At 44.7% G+C, this 24,557-nt stretch overlaps 1 protein-coding gene across 1 annotated transcript in view; it reads right to left on the reverse strand.

Moving 5' to 3' along the window:
- Window positions 1-2,610, reverse strand: part of sv2a (synaptic vesicle glycoprotein 2A) — a gene marked incomplete at both ends in the record, with an annotated part of 24,981 nt that extends 22,371 nt beyond the window's left edge. Inside the window, 1 exon segment of the mRNA XM_080540624.1 lies at window positions 1,986-2,610. Within this exon segment, the coding sequence (XP_080396750.1) occupies window positions 1,986-2,610 (625 nt within the window).
- Between the last annotated feature and the right edge of the window lie 21,947 nt (window positions 2,611-24,557).

A 24,557-nucleotide genomic window follows, 5' to 3' on the forward strand; every position in this document is an offset into this window, starting at 1 on the left:
TTCTTGTTAGTCAGTGTGCCAACCACAATATCAACATTAATTATGACTCGACATCAAACCAAACCAAACAGACCAACAGATCTGCAAATCCCCCCCCCCCCCCTCGGTGGATTTTTTTTTCAAAACAGTTGTGCAAAAGTCAATTTTGGTGAGTTGTTTCTATACAATTTACTTATGTGACATTAAGGTAATTAATAAAGGAGACAACTACAGTATGTAGGTGGTAATCTACATCTTTCCTAGTGGCAGACTGGTTCAATCTCCTTAGAAACAAAACATGATTTAGCTCAACTCTAAACGAACTGCACTGTTAAAACGCTAGATTAGACCTCACCTGTGTCCCTGTCCCTGTCACCTGTTTAGACCTCACCTGTGTCCCTGTACTTGTCTCTGCTGCCCTTTGACCAAAAGAGGTCTTTAAGCCAATGTCCTTTTTTCCCCTGGCATATTTGTTTTACCAGCTCACCTAGTAAAAGTGAGACGATTGATAATATCAAAAACATGCTTGCACACACATATAACTTACTCACACACAAGTCAGGGTTACTGGCCCCAATTTGGTACAATTATTACTGAAATTATTGAGAATAGAGACATTGTTGACATACGTAAACTAGCTCTTGTAATCTTTAATGTTCGCTAACTAGCGAACTCACTAAAATAACATTAGAACATGTTTGTACTGACAGAACATGACATGAACTTGTTCATTAATATGTTACATTTGAACCAACAGTATGTAAATGGCATTAGTTTGTTTAACACACCTGAATGAACGAGAATCGTGGACAAGGTTTTAACATTAACGTTACTCATGGCTTGTTTATTGAGGAACCGATGTCTCGCTCCAGTGTTGCTAGATTGGGCTACTTTTGGTCACACTGGACGGGTGGATTCGGCAGCTTTTAGACTGGTTGGGCTTGAAATTGTCAAATCCCGTCTGGCAACCCTGCGCTCCACTACAGCGCCTGGCTAGTGGGGTGAGATGGAGCCGGGAGGATTTGAGTTACCGTTGTGTGGAGTGGATACAATCACCAAAATGACTAAACGTGTTTCAGATTTTAAAAAATGTTAAGCCAGGTATGGCGAGTGCCATGAATTGCCATACCAAAACGACGCCTATTGAGACACAGAGAGCGAGCCACGCACTTTTAATGAATGGATTAAAGAGCCGCACAGAGACAGGCAAAGAGCCACATGCGGCTCGCGAGCTGCGCTGCATTCGTAAATTCGCCCTGAGAGCGCCGGAGCGTCCCTGAGACTGCCTCTAGTCCAATCAAATGACTTGGTCCCATTGTGAGGTTGAACCCAGTGTGCGCGAATTTACGAACGCGGCCAACATATATATAAAAAAAAAAAATCTCCCATTCTCGCACTTATTGCTTGCGTGCCACTGATTAAGCTGTCGCGTGCCACTGCTGGCACGCGTGCCATAGGTTGCCGACCCCTGGCCTATGGTTTCCAGTGAGCTGCTCTACTGAGCGTGAGTGGGGTTTGCTTTGGTATTTCAAATTCAAGGTGAGTTCAGAGGCAGTTGAATCCTAATCACCTTCAACTCCACTGAGACTCTTTAATAGATGAATTAAGGGGGAAAGGGACTTGAAGTCATTTTAAAAACAGACTGAGATCATCAAAGATGGCGGCGTGTCTTCATAATGGAAGATAAAGACAGACAGAGAGACACATGCAGGAACAGAGACCAAGTAGAAGGAGAGACAGTGAACTACATGGACCAAAGAGAGACAGAGACCGTGAGAAAGAACGACGGTGAGAAAGAAAGGTAGAGGAAGAGAAACAGCAGAAGAAGAGAACAAGGGGACCGAAAAGAAAAAGAAACAGTGAAACAGATAAAGAGCCCAAGGTAGTGGTCGGAAAGACAGAGAGAAAACCCGAGAACAGATAGATGAAGAAAAACAAGAAAAACTCAATATAATGACCCTGGGTGGAGAGAGAGAGAGAAAAACAAAACCATACAACCATCTTACCTAACATGCCCTTGTTCGGCTCGGACAGACACATGTCCTTCTCGGCGCTGGGCAGGACGAAGCCCACCACGAAGATCTCCACGCCGTCCGCCATCAGCGCCAGCCCCAGGACAAAGTACAGCGTCCACTGGAACTTCCCGTGGCCGCACTCCTGCAGGATGGTCTCGTACTGCTGCGCCAGCTCCTCCTGGTCCTTCCTCCGCTCCGCCTCGTACCCCGCCATGTCCCTGATCTGGGCGGCCGGCCCCAACACGTCCGCGCCGCCGCCGCCCGCCTTCCCCGACTCGGCCCGGGGGATCCCCTGGTACTCGCCCTCGTAGATCTCGTCGTCTTCGTCGTGGCCCTCCGTGGAGTCGCTGTGGCCCCCCTCGTCGTCATTGGCCCGGCTGTCGTTGCGGTAATAGCCCCCTCCGCTGCCGCCGCCGTCGCCTTGGGCCGGGACGCCGGCATAGTCGTCGTCGTCGTCTTCCTCCTCGAAGCGCTTGTAGGAGCGCTTGGTGTACTCGTCGGCCAGCTTGTCGGCGCCCCGGCCCACCTTCTTGCCCGCCTGCTTCTTGACGACCTTGGCGATGTCTTTGGCGCCGCGGATGAAGTCCGTCCGGCCGTCTCGGTAACCGTCGTCCATTTTGGGGATCTCGAGTCAGTCGCTGCTAAGGAATGGGAGGTATCAGGAGGGGGCCAAGGGCATGGGTGTGCGCTGGGGATCTCAGTGGAGCTGGAATCTCTTCAGGACCTCGGACAGCTCCCCCTTGTTCCAGTACGGCTCTTCAGCTGGAGTGAGACAGGACACAAGACACGAACCTGAGGATTGAAGAAAGAGGGTTGTGTTAGTAGGATACGAATGGCTAGTTAGTATGATTGTAGTACAATACTACTTCAGTTATCATATGTCATGTTTAGTACCAGTCAAAAGTTTGGACACACTTTCCCATTCAGTTGTATGGGAAAGTGTGTCCAAACGTTTAACTGGTACTGTATATTGTATGTTGTCACCATTTTGGGACTTGAAACACCTATATTCAGAATAAATATAAAGAATAGCTGAGTGAGCACACACCATATCTGACCCACTGTTAATGAACCTACTGGGTGACATGGCAGTTTTAAATAGCCAACATCTGGTTCTGAGAAGCTCCAACAAAGACCTTGTTCAGGCTCGGTGGTACGCATCGATCGAGCAACAGTCATAATTGTAACTCTCTCCGGGTGCCACTGTGGGTCACAGCGTGGCATTCTCATTGGCTCTCGGCATGAATCAAACCTTCAAAGGGAACATACTGCGACAATGAAGGCCTTCGTTTATTAAGAGCAAAGCCATTAGATTTTTTCCCCCAGGAAGCCATAAAGAAAAGTTATTTCCTGTCTGGGCAGTCGGATGATAAAAAGCTATAGAAGATAACTGCGTTGATTGTTTGAGACAGGTTATTACAGCCGGCAGCGCTGACTGATACTGTTGTGAACTCCGGACCTTTGAACAGCGCCTCTATAAACATCCTCATCAGTGAACGTACTGGATCGTCAGGTTCTGTCTGGTTAAATCAAGACGCGCTAAGCCTTTCTCCCTCATTCTCTCTCTCCCCCTTTTTTTCCAACCATCTCTGTCCCCTCCCCTCATCTCTCCTCTTCCACCCACCCTCTCTTTTCTCTCTTCCCCCTTTTCCCTTTTCTATTTCCCTTTTCTCTGCCTTCACCCTCCCCCCTCTCTTTGCCATGCCCCCCTCCTCCTCCTCCTCCCACCCCCCTCCCCTCCTCTTCAATATCTCTCTTTCTCTCTCCGGCTGTCTCTCCCAGACTGTTATTTTGTGGGATAGAGTAATTGGTTTTCTGTTGTGTATTCTCTCCACGTGGCCCTATTGGCTATGTTAACCTGCCCTGCGCTGTGCTGCTTAACCTTGGCCTGCCCTGCCAGCCGTCTCTGGAGATAGCGGGCCGGGCCAAACATCGACCAGCAGAACAAGGCCGGGAGAAGAAAAGGCGACTGCTAAATGTGTCAGTGGTGTGGTCGGCTCTGCTCTCTCCCCGTGCACCTCTGTCACCATGACACAGCTGGCTCCCAGGAGGGGTTGAGGAGAGTGCAGATAAACAAATGCGTTAGCACTGGCTACGTTAGCTATTTAAAAAACAGGGTGTATGACAAGACAAGAAAATATTAATGGAAAGCTCCTGACAGACACATTATCTGCCAGTACTGTATGCGTATGCAGAATGATGTATCTGTTGCTGGGAGACCTTCAGGGAGGTAATTTTTCGAATACAAATGTTTAAAAAAAATATATAGATAAAAAGGTACAGTATATGTATACACCTCTATAAGGTACTGTATTTCGGTTTCTGTGCACATACTAATTACTCAAATGTATCTGAAATATGTCCATATTCTGTTTCAGAGAATATCAATTCCAAACGAGGTGTGCAGAGGACAGTATGCATCCCAGATCCCCTGAGAGACCCACTGTGAAGGCCTGCCTGCTGCTGGACGCATTTACATCACATTTACATTTACATTTACATTTACATTTACATTTTGGGCATTTAGCAGGCGCCTTATTCCAAAGCGACTTACAATCAATACATTTGACTAAGCACGTGAATCGTCTATCCACCAGTCATAGCAGGAGAAGTATTCTATGCTCAGGCCCGGGGCCGTTGGCAGTCGTCGTGCTAGGACGAAGAAGGACGCTTTTCTTTTTTCTCTTTCTTTTTTAATTCAATGCTATTGGATTTTCTGCTGCTTTGATGGCAGCAACACAGCAGGAGATTAGAGCAAGCCTGGGACCCGCCCTTGACCAATCAAATACTCAGAAATATTTCAACAAGTCAAAGTAAAGACCTTTTTTAGACCTCTTTGAATAGAATTTTAGACCTATTCGCGACACCTTATGATAGCTTTTTGTCATCCCTGAGGTGATGAAATTAGGGATTTCACTGCCATACAGACAAAAAAGGAAGCGAATTGGCATTTTTTGGGTTCCAGCTTGATTAGGCTAATTTCTGCGTAAATAGATGTGGTCGGACTGATTTCCTTGCAGGATCTCATTTTTAAGACCTAGCACCTGCAATTTGGGACCTTTTTAGGACTTGTAAATTGGCTTGCTGGATTCTAGACTTGAAGGCTTTTTAAGACCACCGTGGGAACCCTGATATACAGTATAACACTGTCCAGTGTACACAATCTACTGCAGGGGTAGGCACATGAAGTGCCATTTATACATGTACTTGTTAATCAGTGTGCCAATCACAATATCTACATTAATTATGACTCAACATCATACCAAACCAAACAGACCAACAGATCTGGGGGGTATTCCATCAACATTGCTAAAGGAAAATCCAGGCTCATTCTGATAAATCTCACGAGATTTGTCTAAACATCCAGGCTTATTCTGATAAATCTCACGAGATTTGTCTAAACATCCAGGCTTATTCTGATAAATCTCACGAGATTTGTCTAAACATCCAGGCTTATTCTGATAAATCTTGTGAGTTACCAAAAATAAGCCTGGATTTTCCTTTAGCGACGTTGATGGAGTACCCCCCTGCAATTTTATTCCAACCACTACTGTATATATATATGCCATTTAGCTGACGCTTTTCTCCAAAGCTTACATTGCAGTGAGTGCGTAAATTTTTCAGTATATACTGTGATCATGGGGGAATGGAAGTATCCGGAACTATCCGTTACAGTACAGGTGCTCTGCCATTACTAGCTACATAGCCTACAGCACAACACAACAGCTGTGTTTGCAGTCCTGTTTCAGTTGGTGATCACTAGGCCTGCTGATGATCTTGTGGAAGATTGTGATAATTGATCGCCTGATTATTAATGCAATATATTCATACTTTGAATTAATGAAATGGTTTTGATTATTAATATCACGCCTTTCAGTCAGAAGTCGTTGTCTTCTGCTCTGCCCTCTGGCTGTGTGTAGTGTACCTGTGACTCAATTACACAATTTGGTGTATTGAAGAATTCCTGTCAATTTGGCATAATAAACTAGCTCAGAATTAACTTTGCTTTCTTGATGAATGAATATGCAATATGCTAGATTGTGAATAACTCACCAATGTAATTATGTGAGATGGGGAGTAACTGCCTACTACAATCTTAACCAACCGACTCTTCTCTCTTCAGTGTCTTAGTCAGTAAGTGGAGGAGAGGACAGAGGGATGGGAGGGGGTTTATAAATCCAGACAACATCAGACAACAGATTGGCTACCACCACAGATCCCAGCGGTCTATTTCCAAGGTCCGGTTTCCGAGCAAAGTTCACTTAAAACAAGCTGAAACTGAACCCCTGAGGTAACAGTGCACTGTCCCCATATATCAGTTATCTCAGACCACTTTCCTTTACACTAAAGATAGTGGAGAGCAGAATAAATACCCACCCCACAAATACTGCTATTGCTGGTAGGGCCCAAATACTGGCACTTTGTATGTGTTGATTATGCATGGATAACATGGATGGATAATAATCCTCACAGACAAGAGATGATAACACAAACACATATACGCTTAAAGCCATGTACGCTTAAAGCCATGTACGCTTAAAGCCATGCGCTTAACACAATATAGGCTTAACACAATATACGCTTAACACAATATACGCTTAACGCCATATACGCTTAACGCTTAACACGATATACGCTTAACGGCATATACGCTTAACGCCATATACGCTTAACGCCATCCACACTTAACACCATTTACGCTTAAAGCCATACACGCTTAACACCATATACGCTTAAAGCCATACACGCTTAACACCATATACGCTTAAAGCCATATACGCTTAAAGCCATGCGCTTAATGCCATATACGCTTAAAGCCATGCGCTTAACGGCATATACGCTTAAAGCCATGCGCTTAACGCCATATACGCTTAAAGCCATACACGCTTAACGCCATACACGCTTAACGCCATATACATATACGCTTAACGCCATACACGCTTAACGCCATATACGCTTAACGCCATATACGCTTAACACCATATACGCTTAACGCCATACACGCTTAATGCCATATACGCTTAAAGCCATGCGCTTAATGCCATATACGCTTAAAGCCATGCGCTTAACGCCATATACGCTTAAAGCCATACACGCTTAACGCCATACACGCTTAACGCCATATACGCTTAACGCCATATACGCTTAACACCATATACGCTTAACGCCATATACGCTTAACGCCATATACGCTTAACGCCATCCACGCTTAACACCATTTACGCTTAACGCCATATACGCTTAACGCCATATACGCTTAGCACCATATACGCTTAACGCCATACACGCTTAACGCCATATACGCTTAACGCCATATACGCTTAACGCCATATACGCTTAACGCCATCCACGCTTAACACCATTTACGCTTAACGCCATATACGCTTAACGGCATATACGCATAACACCATATACGCTTAACGCCATACACGCTTAACGCCATACACGCTTAACACCATATACGCTTAACGCCATATACGCTTAACGCCATCCACGCTTAACACCATTTACGCTTAACGCCATATACGCTTAACGCCATATACGCTTAACACCATATACGCTTAACGCCATACACGCTTAACGCCATATACGCTTAACGCCATATACGCTTAACGCCATATACGCTTAACGCCATCCACGCTTAACACCATTTACGCTTAACGCCATATACGCTTAACGCCATACACGCTTAAAGCCATGCGCTTAATGCCATATACGCTTAAAGCCATGCGCTTAACGCCATATACGCTTAAAGCCATGCGCTTAACGCCATATACGCTTAAAGCCATACACACTTAACGCCATACACGCTTAACGCCATATACGCTTAACGCCATATACGCTTAACACCATATACGCTTAACGCCATACACGCTTAACGCCATATACGCTTAACGCCATATACGCTTAACGCCATCCACGCTTAACACCATTTACGCTTAACGCCATATACGCTTAACGGCATATACGCATAACACCATATACGCTTAACGCCATACACGCTTAACGCCATATACGCTTAACGCCATCCACGCTTAACACCATTTACGCTTAACGCCATATACGTTTAACGCCATATACGCTTAACACCGTTACAATAGAAGGTAGTACTGTCGGCCTCCAGATACAGCATGAAAAGTCAACCCAGGGTTCTGTGGACTGTGATGCAACACGAGGACACATCATAATCATTATTATTATTATTATTATCATCATCATTATCCTCAGAGAACACTACAATTGGGGGCGCGTAAGTGGCATAGCATACTAAGGGGCGGTGGTAGCCTAGAGGTTAGAGAGGCCGGATAGCAATCAGAAGGTCGCTGGTTTGATCCCCACCTCAGGGGGGAGCTGCATGTGCCCTTGAGCAAGGCACGTACCCCGTAATTGCTCCAGGGGCGCCGACTATGGCTGACCCTGTGCCCAGAGCAAATTCCAACAATTGACTGACAAGTTGATTGCATGGCAAATAAAACATTCTTCTTCTAAAGCGCAGACCATGTCATCGCAAGGTCCCTGGTTTTATTCTGGCCATTGACATATCCTACATGTCACCCCCCCCCTCTCCTTCACCAACCTATCCTTCCTGTCAATCTCTACTAATCTCTATCCCAATAAAGCAGAAATACCCTAAAAACACTACAATAACAGACGTGACACAGACCTCAGCGGCGTTAGATAAGATTCAACGTTATAGTCATTGCAGAGTACAAGTCCTGGACAACGAAATCACTGTGGGTTTATGTTACGCAGCGTAACATTATCTTGTTTTAATCTTGTCCTCCTTGCCCACCACAGCCGGTCCATATTGCGTGCTGCACATTTCCTCCTCCAACCACTTCAGATGGTAGAAGTATGCATTACCGGAGGCGCAACCAGATGATGCGATGGTGCCTGATTTCCATATAAATGGTCCTGAGTGAGTGAGTGAGAGGCTGAGAGAGTGAGTCAGATGGCCAGCCTTAGCCCTTCCAGTGCAGGCTTCACATGGACGCCTACCTTATATAGCATATGCCATTTGACGCATTTATCCAAAGTGACTTACCACTAGAACAGCCGTGCCTTTTTAACCTACTAAAAGAGCCGCCTCGGGGGTCAGATGACCCCCTCTTTAAAATGCAAACCTGCTATTTACACACAACGACCACTAGTTGGTCGCTTGTACATTAGCCTACTTCCTACACAGAAAAACTGCGAAATACCAGTGGCGGGCGGTGCATTTCACACCTAGGCCTTCAGTGATGTCCGACACATTCCTACCTGAATTATTCTACCTCTTAATACCATCGTTATGACGCCATGGCTCTAGAAACTAGACAGAAACACAGTATAACCGGGCGTTGCATCACCTTAACATAGTCAGACAAGTACAACAGAGTTATATAAATATTTCCGAAGCATTTTTAATCAATAAATCCGCATTTACAATGAAGAGTGTTAAACTAACATCTTTAAGATCGCTACATTACCCACGTCTGTCGTCTCGTCCACCATAATAGCGACAAAGGGTGCCTTTTTAATCTCCATTTTGATCTCTTCTCCCACTTCAGCAATAGCAAAAATCAGGTCGTTTTGTATTTTGCCTGACGTCCCAGTAAACACTTTTTGTTTGTGGACAGGTGGTAATGTAAATCTGGGTTGTTTTCAGCCAGAAAAGAAAGAAGCTCAACGTAGTTTCCTGTTTGTGGACTCGGCGCTTTTATCGTGTCCCCTAAATGAAAGTGATTGTTTACCCAAAAACAGGACACAATCGATCAGTATTATCGATCAGTCAACGAAAGCTTTCGTTGTGGCGCTCCGTTTCCCTGGCACTTTCAAAAGTTTCACATCTACCGGCATAGTTACACATCTCAATAGTGAATATCAATAGTGCGTATCAATAGTGCGTATCAATAGTGCATATCCAATCAAAAGACGTGCTGGGTGCTGACATCATTGAGCCTTACAGCAGGCGCCGTTGTTGCTTTTGCTCGCATCTACGTAGGTTTACTAGGAACGCCACAGGTTTTCTCGTTCCAACGTTAAGTTACAGGTCGTATCCGCGGCACCGTTTAGCGTGCAGGCTGGGCAGATTTTGGAGCCCCCTAGCAACACATTTTGATTGGATAAAAGCTCTAACATAAAGGCCAGCCCTCCAAATCTCAATCGGAGACTGGAAGCAGCGCAACCAAGAGGAAAGCTATGAAATGAAGAGAATAGACTATGGGGAATCATTAATACATATTTGTGGAAAAAATATATTAAAATAAAATGTATATTCTGATGATGTTTAGGCCAGCAGAGAAGGCCTTGCTGGCCCTGACGGCACACCACTGCGAAATAGCTTTATATTATATTATCCTGAAGTGATATTGAAAATGTAAGGATACTGGATGGTAGAACACACATATCTAGGAAAAGTCATGAAAGGAGGGTCCTGAAATTTGATAGAGTGCAAAGATATAACACTTTTCTTTACTCAAATGACCCCTCATGGCTGATTAAGTGTTACACTGCAGCGAGTGCATACATTTTTCAGTATATAGCCTAATATGGTCCCGGTGGGAATCGAACCCACAACCTAAGTGTTAGTTAGCACAACGCTCGACCAGCTGAGCCACCGAGGACCACTTAGCCCTTCCAATCCTGGCTTCACATGGGGCTACTACCAGCCCTGCTACAGGAGCAGATTTACTGTAAGGCCGGAGCTGGCTGGCCCGTGACTGGACTGAAGAGTCTCCAGGCCATTGAATTTATGGACCCGGGTCCATTACCGCACACATCTTTCACCGGGAGAGAAAGAGATAGAAAAGAGGAGAGGGCAAAAAACGATGGGGAACTCACTCCTCTCATCCAGTCATTCAGGACAGAGTACTCATAGTAAGGCCTCAGGGTGAGAACACTTGATAGATAAATAAATGGGGCTGAATGGTGAGGAAAAAAACGGGTCATAATTAATATAGCCAGGCTCCCTGATGAGACCCATAAGTGGTGAATGGGACACGGATAAGCATTGTGCCAAAGGAAGAGAGCTAAAAAAATTATTCAAATATCTAAATATTAGATGAATATAAGTTTAATATTAGCTAGCCTCATAAAGTATTGTACGCTGCCTTGCAAGACATGTGACTTCACGAGACTATTCTAGAATAGCGAACAGATGCATACAGGATGGATGTCTGTGGTGAAAACGTTCCCCTGGGGGGAGGGTTGTGACCTTGTGTATAGTTTATACATGAACAAACAAGAGTTGAGTGTTAGGGAGTGGAGGAGTGAGCAGGATTTAAATCGTTTGTTTATGCTTTCACACTCAAGCAGGCTCCCTACGGTAAGAAAACAAACACAACATGTATTCTTATTGAAAAATTACTGATGGAAAATATCTGGTCATACTTTATGCATCGGAAATGACATTATGTGAGCTGAAAACAAATAGATAATAAATGAATCTGATGGTTACAATTATCAATATATTTCATTTATCCATGGCTACATCTTGACTGTCCCTCCTAAAGACCTCTTCATCCCCACTACGTACAGTTTCTCTCCTGTAAAGAATTAGCATTTAAAAAGTAATCCTTCCTCCTTCTCGTATTGTGACTGGCAGTGGCCCCTGGCCCTAGCACAGATGTGTTCTTCTCACAATGACTGATGGATAGATGATTCACTTACTTTATTCAAATGTACTTTGTCGTAAGTCACTTTGGATAAAAGCATCTGGTAGTGTCAAAAAGGTACAAATGTAAATGTAGAAAAAATAATGTATTAAGACACCGACAGAGAACACAGAGTATGAGAACAGTGTTCCTGCTCGAAAGTGTGTTATTCCCTGAGTACTGCTGCCGGCGTTTCCTGCCTTTACACCATTAGTGGTTAATGGTGCATAGTTTACAAGGATCCTTACACAGAACAGCGCTACTGGGAGACATGTTGTTCTGTGAGACATTTCAATAGAGGAGCAGACGTCATATTTCGCGTGTAGGCGGAGAAGATGAATGAAGCCCTCCCACGCGGAGGAGGAAGCACGCAGCCATTGATTTCCTGAGGGAATTGGAAAAGTGGTTGTGCTGCTGGGAAGGAAGCAGAAGTGTGTACAGTACATTAGGCTACATGACAACTAACCTCTACACCTACATAGATACAATGTTGGCCGAATCCGTTTCTCCCTATAATAATAATAATAATAATAATAATAATAATAATAATAATATTAATAATAATAATAATAATATTAATAATAATAATAATAATACATTAGACTTATATACCGCTTTTCTAGACACTCAAAGACGCTTTACAAACTGAAAAGATTGAGTAGTAAATTAAAAAGAAACAAACAAACAAACAAACAAAGTATAGGGGTCTAATTCATTCTAAATCTAAATCTAAGTGTCTTTGTAGGACAATCTAATAATAATTAATAATTTTGCCATTTAGCAGAGGCTTTTATCCAAAGCGACTTACAATTACGAATTACAGGGACATTCCCCCTGGAGTAACTGAGGGCTAAGTGCCTTACCCAAGGGCACACTAGTAGTGGTGTGGTTTCAGGCGGGATTTGAACTCACAACCTTCCGATCACAAGTCCAACTCACTATCCACTAGACCACCACTACCACTCAATCTACTCTGTATACTGCAAGTATATCTAGATTTCGGGCGGAGAAGCGGCGAACAAGCAACGCAACAGCGTCCTCTCTCAACCGGCATACCCTACATAGCTACTTAATCGTGGATAGCTTTAGTAGGGCTATTATCCACCCATCCCATTTTAAACCTTGGTCTCACTATCTCGCTTAATGGCCTGCTGAGCTATTCTGTAAGATTATTATTTCTGTAAGGCATATCTCCTCTCCGTACATTCTGAAATTAAAGATCTTCCGGCCACCGGATCGACCCATAGAAACAGAACGAGATGTCATTATATATCTCCATTAATTCTATTTCTACCCACCACACACCTCTGCTCTCAAACTACACACCTTGATCTTTTTCCACAGAGCCTTGATCAATCTCCAATCCCTCCCCGAGGACTCAAGTCGATTGGCTGGCCGTCCACTGTCACCATGGTCACGACCTTCCTGCCAGAAACCGCCCACTACTCGTTCCTACTTTAGGGCCCATCTAAATGCAATGAGGTGGTCATCACCGCCAGATTACCCTTTCACCATCCCCCCTGCTGAGGCACAGGAGTGGGCTCAGACTGACTGTAACGGATGCCCGTATATGAATGGCTTGAAAACGTACTGCTGGTATTTTACTCGTTTATTTCTTTCCTTTTGCATGTTGGTACAATCATTAAACTGTGAAAGTCTGCATGTAATACATTCTATAAACTAATAAATGTTGGCAGGGTGTTGGCCTGTCTGATGTGGTTGGGGAGGGCGTTCCAGAGGGACGGGGCTGTGGCTGAAAAGGCCCTATCACCCCAGGTCCGGAGCTTGGTCCTGGTGGTCTTGAGGGTGGTTTGGTCGTCAAACATTTAAGTAATGTATGTAAGCAAGTAAGTATGTGGCTACTTTCATTCTCAGTGCAATGAAAATCTAGTAATCGTAATCATCTGTTGTGGACGCTTGGCCGTAACAAGACATATATTTTTTTTTAAAGATACAGTTACAGTTTGAAACAACAAAGGATGAATACGCAACAGCAATTAAGTCGATAAGATAACAATGTGATGAGTTATTATAAAATAAAGCACGTCTCCGACCAGGCCCGGCATCTTTAATGAAGTGTACATTGATAATAAATTCACTGTCAGAGAGAGGGGCCGGGCAGAAATGCTAGCTGTCGTTTGGCTGTGATGAAAGACTTAATTATGTAATCCCATTTGTGAGCTGAGAGGATGCCAGGGGGACAGTGGTGTATACTCCGCTCTACACACACGCACGCACGCACGCACGCACGCACACACACACACACACACACACACACACACACACACACACACACACAGAAACAAATACACACACACAGACACACACACACACACTCACGCACGCACACACACACACACAGACACACACAAACACACACACACACACACACACACACACATACAAACATGCAAACACACACACACTTTAATGTGAGGACAGCAGTAGCCTAACAAAAGACAGCAGGGGTAAAAAAAAACAGGAAACAACCTGCCCTGAAGCTAGGCTAATGCTATCGAGCTCGTTTCGACTGGGGCAGTGCCCGAATCAGAACAGGCCTCTGCTCTGGCTGAAGCTATTTGCTTATTTCAGCAGCACTGCGACGGCTGGAATGAGGCTAATGCCAATAGCTGAAATGATACTGGCACACTCATACTGTAGCGGGTAGCAATGTCAATGTGTGTGCGGTATTACTGTAATGCTAACAGGAGCAACGCTAATGCTAACTGGGCAACGTTTCGGTAAAGGAGCGCAAACCCTCTAAACCAATGTGTGACTGCTTACGTGAGAGGTCTGACGTATAGGCAAAGACAATGGCAGCAGGGTCAGATGCATTGAATGCCCTAAGGGTGGGGTATTGCTTTGCCAAAAATAAATTCAGAGCGTCATTCATAGTGTTAATGCTATCGACTCATCTCTCTCCGTCAAGAAAGGTTTAAAGATAGACAGCGACTGGGAGGGCTACAGCGTAGGCATTGGCCCAACTTCATGTCATGGTGGACGATTAAGTTGCGAGGCAATTTATAAAACGTACAGCAGCAGAGTAAATGGGTCGATGAAACCAGACACGGTGGAGTAGCCCGATAGCTCAGTATATAGTTTATTTACACTGTACATGAGGCCAACATTCCTCAGTCCACAAGCCTTGTTTGTTGTGCTACAGCACATGGGACCGTAGATACCTTCACGGTGTATAATTTCGTACCGTCAGCTACGCTACATTGATCTCTGTGTTCAGTCTGTCCCACTGTTCAAACAGTAGAGTATGGAGTGGATATTGATGTGAGCACAGATTCTCTGAGTCAGCTGACGAATATGTGAGTCAGATTCACAGAAAACTGGGTTGTGTCAATTAAAAGCAATGCTAGAGTAACTCTAGTCACATGCTTCAGAACCTTAAGATCAATACAACACCAGAGTGCCGGGTTGGCAGTATGGTTCAGCTTAGTCATTTTGCTGCATGCACTTAGATATGCATTAAATCCAGTGGATATATACATATACATTGGTCATTTAAGCCCCACTTTAGACATAATCTCGGTTTGGAAATGTGAGGCATCCATCATGAGAGAAAAAAAAAAGATAAGGAGAGAGAGAGAGAGAAAGGAGGGCCATTTTATTTAGTAGAGACACCATGAGCCTTTAGCGGGGGACACGGTTGGCAGGGAGATGTCGAATAATAATGGAGTCAGAAGATGGATTACTTCAAGGCATAAAACACAGAAGTCAGTCCGCAGCGAGTCTCTGTTCTCTCTGTGCTCTCTGTGCCCACCCCCACCCCCCACACTCCTGCTAAGATCAGATCCTCTGAATAAACGAGGGTTTGATGAAACACCGCAGAGACACGGCTGGACACAGCTCACTTCATTCCTTTGACAGCGTAGTTTAGCTCAGTGATCTTTGGCCTTTTCTACTATCACAGTCTTTGGTTTATTTAGAGGTCCAGGATGCAGTCTTGAGGTTGAGCTTTAAAATAGGGCTTAAATGGCCGTGATAAATCGGCAGCGATCCACAGAATGCGATACAATCACATGACAAAGATGCTGACCATAGCCGTCCGCTGAACTAGCACAGCCTAAGATTTGCTGGAGTGCTCAAACTGCTTTATCAACAATCATTATTTAGGAAGATTTTTGATAATGAATCATGGGCAGGGAAGGAGTAAATAAGATGTGTAAGACAGACACACACATACATTGACACACTAGAGATAGATTGTGATATTTGGTAGCAGCTGATTCCCTTCGCAAGAGGGATGAGCTGTCATGGTGGTGTCATACTTAGGGTGTCAACAGGCCCGTCACTATGGGCGGGCCTCAGGGGGCCAGGCCCCCCCACAGACGTGCTGGTGCCCCCCCAACTGGCAGCCAGATATTAAAAAAAAAAAAAAAAAAAAAAAAAAAAACATATTTTATGTTAAATGAAGACATTAAAATTGAGAAACAATAGTGTGTTTTTCATTTTGTTGGACGGGATTCTAGTGACAACCAATCATTTGAAAGTTGAAAGTTGAAAGTTGCACGTTACGCACGCTGCTGCTCTCGCCATTTCAGTTGTGTGAGGCGAGCACTGAGCAGTTGAGTGAAATCTGCGCTTTTTGATGGATAAAGCTTTTTGAATAAAGATGGATATAAGAAAGTGGATTACCGGTAAATCCTCGAAAGGTGCAGCTGCACCCAACCCCGATGGACATACGTAGCACCAGCATTAGCGACTGTGGGCAGCCTGACACTAGCACCCCGACGGCTACCACTAGTGAGGTAAGTCCTACTAGCCCAACTGTTAGGGCTAGGGCTACTACTAGCCTTGCTAGCCCCCCGATGAAAGTTTTGTTACTTTTCGAGCCACCAAACAGACTGCTACAAAGCGAGAACATGGACCTGTTCACTGCGGTTACTCTTGTGAACAGTGCATCTGAATGCATAAAATCACTGCGCACAGAGGATGAGTTTACTGCGCTCTGGGACCTCTGCTCTCCTCCAGCCTCAGCCACTGACGAGGCTGGTCCCAGCTGTCCAACTAAGAGAAGACGCACAATTAACAAGAGCTTTGGTGCATTTGTAGTTGAAGGAACGGTTGGACAGTCACAGAGGGACACTGGCGAAAAGACAGAGTTCCTGGGAGTGTTTTACAGTGTTATTGATGCTGTGCAAGGAGAGATGGATGCGCGTTTTGGAGAGCGCAGCTGCAAGCTCATTGGTGCGCTGGCTGCTTTAAACCCAGAGGCCGAGGATTTCATGGATCCATCGAAGGTCACTCCTCTCCTAAGATTAGCTCGAACTGAAGTGGTTGAATCTGAATATGCTGTGGCTCGTGGTGGGTTCCTGGTAAAGAAGATGGAGGACACCTCGTTTCCCCCCAAAGATGGACAATGGACAATAGCCAATATTCTCAGTATACATTCCACTCAGCACTCCAGGCCATGCCAACTGTCATCCAAGCAAGCTTATACACTCGCCCTAACTTTGGGAGCGTCTACCGCGACTTGTGAAAACTCTTTTTCAACACTTAAAAATGTTTTCTCTGAGCATCGGCGCAGCATGTTGCACAAGCGCAAGGCTCAACTGATTCAGCTTGCCTTCGAAAAGGACCTCACCCACAAGTTCAAGGATGAGTGGAAGGACTTACTGATGAGGAGATTCAGCACTGAAAAACGCCTCCTCCTTCTTTTCTGAGCCGGGTGTGTGTGTGTGTGTGTGTGTGTGTGTGTGTGTGTGTGTGTGTGTGTGTGTGTGTGTGTGTGTGTGTGTCCGTGTGAGCACACGCCGTGGTGATGTTTTGCTAGTTGTATTCTCGACAGCTTTTTCAACTGGAGAGATGAGCTGTTTGCACGGTTATGCTATATTTAATGTGCTTTGTGTATAACGTGTTCAATGATGAGGATCTGGCTGATCCTATTTGCTGTAGATGGGTGGTTTTAATGTGATGATCACACGATCGGTCGGTCATACTGTATCCCTTTTGGAAGTGCACTGATTGCGTGCCAGTCTCCTAATTTTTGTTACGTAGGCTATCCCTGGCATTTATTTAATTCTTGTTCTTGTACGTGTGCCGGGTTGGTGCCAATTATTGACCTGTGCGCATTGTAATGCACAACTTGGCCTCTCCACGCTATAAAGTAACTTGCATTCAAATAATTTTAGCTTAGGCCTACTCGGGTCGACAAGGCCTTGTAATAAACCAGCTTCGCCTGTGTTTATTGTTATGTTATTTGCTGCATTCTGATAATTTTAGGTCTAGTCTTCATCGGTAGGCTACGTGTCCAATTTAGCCTCTGCAACCTACTATGCATGTCAGTGTTGCATGACGAATACCATAGCATATTGGATTATATAAAATAGTTAATAATAATTGTGCCCCCCCATGCAGTTCATTGGCCCACCCTAAGACTGGGCCCTGGTGACGGGTCTGGGTGTCAACCTATGGGAGGGGACAGAAGCAGATCCCTCCCACTTCCAGCTGGATTAGAGATGCATCAATACCACCTTTTCATGGCTGATACCGATTCCGAATACTGAACTTTGAGTAGAGGCCAATACTGAGTATTTTCAACAGCTGTATAACCGTTTAAGCTCTGTGTATGGATGTGCTATGCTTGGCATCATTCTTGTCCAGTAAACACCGTGATGAAGCTGGGGTTCATAACTAAGAATAAATACAAACGTGAAGTAAAATGGATGCTCAGTATCGGATGGGTGCATCTCTAAGATGGATGTTTCATCAGCAGAGATGTAGCGGTTGAAAAAAGGCTTTTAGTAAATGCTGGATACTGGAGTTAATAAGGAATGTTTGAACCGACGCCATCCAAAAGACAAAGCCTCTTCCGGAGCCTCAGGGCCAAAACTCAGACTCTAACCAACAGCTACTTCCCCCAGGCGATCTGGCTTATAAACAGGCCTACTGTAGACAATTGACTATCATCCTCAAGCACACACCATGTTAACTGATGATTACTACCTAAACCTTAAGCTCACAGTGATTTTACTCAATACTACCTCTCACACCCACTGCCACCGAGTGCAATACTCATGACATCCCAGTGATTCCCGCAGAAATTAAATATACTTTGGGGGAACGACTCGGGGCAGGGGGGTGGGGGCCCCCCCCCCCGTGAAAAATGTTGAGATTTTTTTTCTCAATTCCTGCATTCTAGTGAATGTTCATAGTAACACTGCACTTCAGACAACCTACAACTGGTGATGGTGTCTAGGTCTTTAAGTGTTAAACAGCTGAGAGCAGTCACTGCTGTTTTTTGTGGTCTTCTTTCCCACACACATCTTACCAAGTGTGTATGAACATCCTCACAAACCAACAAAGAACATGATATCAAATTTAAGACAGAAAACTCCACACAGGTATCTGATCGTCGTTTGGTTACTCACTGAGCACAAATTATACTTTGGGGGGAGCCATTATACTTTGGGGGCCCCCCAAAGTATTAACATGCTGTGGGAATCACTGCATCCTACTCTACTATTTTATTTATTTTACTATTTGTACTGCTAATGGTATCCAGTCTTATTTGTCACTTATGGCTTGTACTATTGTAACTATTGTACTATTTTTTATCTTGACTTGACTTGACTCTTTGCCTTATTGTCTTGTGCTGCAATGTCAGGAACCGAAGCCTAAGTGCTAAATTATACCGCAAGCGTCAACCTCGCCTTACCTCAGCCAGGCGTGAGTTTCATCTAGGCGGCCATGTTAACGGGTTGGAGCCACACAGCCCTCACGCTAGCTCCTCCGACTCGCTCACGACTTTCTCTCGTTCTCTCTCTCTCTCGCTCACACACACACACACACACACACACACACACACACACACACACGTTCTCTTTGCTACTCTGTGTCTCCCTGTCTGTGTGTGCGTGACTGCATTCTGCTTATAACCGCTTCACTTTTCAAATCGCTCATTAAGGATGGATGACAGCAGAGACTGAACCCAGAACAATTTATGATGAAGTGAAATGAAACATTAGATTATTGACGGCCATTATCAAAGGCAAACTCAAAGTACAATGATAGGGCTGGCTGTAGCAGCTCTGGAGTAGCCGCGTTTCATAAAAAATAAATAGATTTAGATAGTGTAGTGTAGTGTGTGTATACTGTAAAGTGAAGTGGGGGAGGGGGGGGAGTGGAGAGGGAATAGTGTGTGTCTTGGTTTGTTATGATTACAGATATGGCCAGTGCTGGCTGCCAATCAAATTCAAGAAACGGGTCCTTCTGGAACACTGACTCATCTCTAAAGAGCTCATTAGCAACAACAACGGTTTATGGAAACACATACACACTTACGGTATATTAACACATACTTATGTTAATACAATATCATTGCCTTCTATGGAAAGATTCCACCTGGTCTCTCTTGGGCTGTCACGACGCAAATCTAGATCGGAAAAGACCTCGAACATGAAACGTACGTACTAAACACATTCACTACTTTGAGCTACATCCCATTAGCTGCTTCTCATTGGCAGCCAGGATGAGTCACGTCTGTTTGCTAATAATACCTCCACTCCTCATCACACTCACACTCACACACACACACACGCTCTCACACACACACACACACACACACACACACACCCTATCTCAAACACCTCGGCACCGGGCCTCTGCCAGCCCAACAGATGTCTGTAACGAGTCCCCCATGTGGGACTGTGCTCCAGTGAAGTCGCTCAAAACACTCCCATAGCAGCAGACTGCAGGAGGGACCTGTGTTAGGAGCCGTGATTATACAGTCGTCACCGCTGCTCTTAAAGTGTCAAACCTCATTGCACCTCCTCACACTGAACTGTCTGCTGCACGCTATAGAAACAGGTCCCCAATGCTGAGTGCTCAGACGATGTGCGTGTGGGTGGGTGTGTGTGTGTGTGTGCATGTGTGTGTGTGTGTGAAGGTATTAGTAGGAGACAGGTGAGTCACCATGACTGCAGCTGAGAAGCCGCTAATAGGATGCAGCACTGAGTGGATTTATTCAACGCCTTTGTTTTTTTTCAAAATCTTCCTGAGAATTTTTCAGTTGACATCAGTTAGCATCCCCGCTACAGAAGGAGCCTGATTGCTCTCTTGAACTCTCACAGAGATGATCTAGATTCAAGGGCGTAGGTTTGGTCTCAACATTGGTAGGAACACAACATTGGAATGATGTAATATATGACTTCACTCCGAAGATAATGCGAAGGAGTTCGCTCAAATATTGGTAGGGACATGCCCCTTACCGTCCATATGGAAACCTACTCCCTTGGGTGGATTCCATGATGAAGTATTTATAAGATAATCACAACACCTTGGCAAGGCACTGCAGAGTGAGTGAGCCATCAGCATCCTCGCTAGTCATCAGCATCCTCGCTAGTCATCAGCATCCTCGCTAGTCATCAGAAGTGCGTCAGCTGAAGCAGGTGATCTAGGCTGCAGCTAACGGTCCAATACGACTTGAATTGGTTTCGTGTGGAATTTTAAGCCGCCATGTTTTCTGTATTTCCACACAATTTAACAAGACTCATGAAGGAGGGTAAACGAGAATGTCCTCTGATGGTCCCTAAAAAGTTCTAAGAAAGTTCTTAAAATTACCCCAGAATGTCCCCACGATGTGCACGTGTTCTAGAACGTCCTGGGGGCCGTGAGTAGATAATGGTTGTAAGAACATCCCAATAATGTCCAATATTGTAAATTGGCTTTTAAATTCAATTTATTGGATAAAAATATGGGGGGGCAGGGGGTGTAAAAAATACATTTTCAAAAAGGGAGTGGGACCCTGCTCATGATTGATGGAACAATGATGGAAAACGGCAGGACTTGTAGGCTGACGAGTACAGACTTTCCAATTCCTAATTATAGTGAAAATACCACCGCTCATCCGTTATCATACTTAGCTGAGGTGCTGGAACTGAAGAGTATCAGTAGAGTGCAAAATAACAGCATCCGCACACTCAAACACTGTGCAAAAGAAAACATAGTTTATTGCCAGCTTTCGGGCATAGACCTTTTTCAGGCATAAAGCAAACAGGTGAATGCAATGGTTTTAAGGGTTCAAACAACATCACTTGTTATTTTGCACTCAATTCCTAATTATAAGCATGTTGTCAGCTACATGAGAATGCTTTGAATTTGCACTGATACAATTAAATAAAGTAACGAGGTATAATCAATATGAATTGGCTTCATAAGTTGGTATCCTCATTGTGATATCCATGGTTAACTGGTCAATTTTACTTTTAAGTGAAGGGTAATTGCATTGCCCTCTTCTCTGAGACCACAATGCCCATTACAACTGCCAATCATGCATGTGACAGCATCTGGTGAAAGCGGGAACATGTCGGCAACCGATCAAATGTTCTGACTTTTATTCTGTGTTGAAATGTATTAACAAAACTAACTGACATTTTGATCGGTTGCCGAGTTGTTCCCGCTTTCACCAGCTGCTGTCACATATAAGAAACAGATTCGTAAGCCATGGAGCTGTGTATAAAACAGGTTGGCTCACCAATGCTTTTGGTAGTACTAATGTTTTTGTCACCACAAACCCAGTGTTGGTTTCACTATGAAATGAATCTATCTTGGCGAGCCTTCTGCGTCGTGTGTGTGTGCAGCAGTGATGCATGCTGGGCCATGTCACTGCGGCCCACTCACTGCTGGCACACACGCCTGGTCTGTTTGATGTGTTCCCTGCAGGGCCTAGTCAACAAACACCTACGCTGGTACCACACCATCATACGCACACGCACACGCACACATACACACACGCACAGACGCACACACACGCACACACACACACACACACACACACACACACACACACACACACACACACACTGAAGATGACAGCATGTAAATCAAAATGGAGAACCCCACATGTGGACCTTGTCAGGGGTGAATGTCATCATTAGGTGTGGAACACATTCATGTTCAGCATTTGGAATTACAATAATGTTTGGAGTACAGTGGACTAAACCTACAGCTCGTACTACACTACATCTTATGGATGTGGTTGTGGTGGAATCTATTCTCTTACGTAATGTGTGAAATGAGGTGAATGTGACTAAGTGGCTCCCCCTATGAGCTGGCACGGTGTCTCTCAGGGCCGAAGGTTAAACCAATACCATTTCCTCTAATTCTAAGAGCGAGAAAATCCACTCTCCAGAGGCGTGAGTTGGCTTTGAGAATACTCTGCAGTGCCGTGGACGAGGCGGGATGATGAAGTCATTCAATTGTCTTAAAGAAATACGACGTTAAGAGTGCAGGGAGAATTCTGTTGAGGTAAGGTAGAGAGGCAGGTTAGGAGAGCCTTGGGACTCTTCGAAGGACGAACACACAGACACATAAACACACACACACATTTTAAATGCTTTATTTATGTCCACAATATTTTAAGGACATAAATACTATCAGTGCATTTTGACATTATGAACACATAGGATGTTATTCACACCAAATGATAACAGTGGATTGACAGATACAGTATCAATACTGTAAAACAGACAGTATCCAGCAGAAGCACCGCCTTCTCCATATTGAGCGGCTACCAATAATAGCAGATACTGAGCAGTACTTTGCTAACTGTTTGGCCCTTCACACACACACACAGACACAAAACACACACACACACAGCCTTTTATTTGACTTCTATATACCCCAGACAAGCAAAAGCAGCAATGAATAGGGAGAGACGAGACGATCAATTGTGAAAGACAAAGCCGTGCTAAGGAAGGTGAGGTCAAGGTGAGGTTTCTTATCTCTCAAACATATCTTATCAAGCAGCTCGAAATAGAGGACGCCCCGATCTTTTCCTCTCTCTTTTTTTCTTCCACCACCGTGAATCATGACTCAATTATCGGCTGCTCTAGTCTGGGTGTCCAGGGGGTGGCCTTGCAACGTTTTGCAACGGACATCAATTATTCATGCCTGGGTTTCTGGGCACAAGGACAGAGGACCGGGCGCCGAGGCATTTCCTCAGCGATGATAGAAGGACAACTGGGCTGATACACTCCTAGATGACTCTGCAGGGGAGCAGGGAAGGTCCTCTAGCAACAGACTATTACAACCACGTAGCACTAAAGAGCGCTATGGGAGATATTTTCTGCCTACTGCAACAAGACTGTACAACTCCTCCTCAGGCTGGCTCGATCGGGGTGGTCAGAGTCAGGCTGGGGGATGGTGAACCATACTGGTCTGTTCTTACTGTACACAATGTTCAGATTTTTATTTTTATTTTAGTCTATTATTATTCAATTGTCACTTTATTTTGTTGTTGTTGTTTGTGGTCAGAGCTGCTGTAATGCCTTAATTTCCCCTCGGGGATCAATAAAGTACCTATCTATCTATCTATCTATCTATCTTTATATCTATCTATCTATCTTTATATCTATCTATCTATCTATCTATCTTTATATCTATCTATCTATCTATCTTTATATCTATCTATCTATCTATCTATCTATCTATCTATCTTTATATCTATCTATCTATCTATATATCTATCTATCTATCTTTCTATCTATCTATCTATCTATCTATCTATCTATCTATCTCTATCAAACAGGACTGAGATTAAGCGTATTAAGCCTAGTCTCTCCAGCGATGGTGATGTGATACCTGGAGAGGGTCCCAGAGGAAATGGCTCTTTATTCAGTTACGCCCTGCTGCCTCGACACCATCCTGGCTCCTCCTGGGTACCAAACCCAGTGGGGCGGAACCTCACACAGAGGAGAGGATGGTGATAGGCTAGCTAGCCCATGTACTGTAGCCCCACCCACACGCTGTGGCCCCCCCCACCTACTCTAGCCCCATCCACACATTCTAGCCCCAGCCACACATTCTAGCCCCACCCACCCACTGTGGCCCCACCCACCAACTCTAGCCCCACCCACCCACTCTAGCCCCACCTACCCAGCCCCAGACATCATGCTTGGGTGGAGGGGTCTTTTGG

Source organism: Nansenia antarctica, assembly GCF_963989245.1.
Source record: "Nansenia antarctica genome assembly, chromosome: 10".
NCBI classification, from domain to species: domain Eukaryota; kingdom Metazoa; phylum Chordata; class Actinopteri; order Argentiniformes; family Microstomatidae; genus Nansenia; species Nansenia antarctica.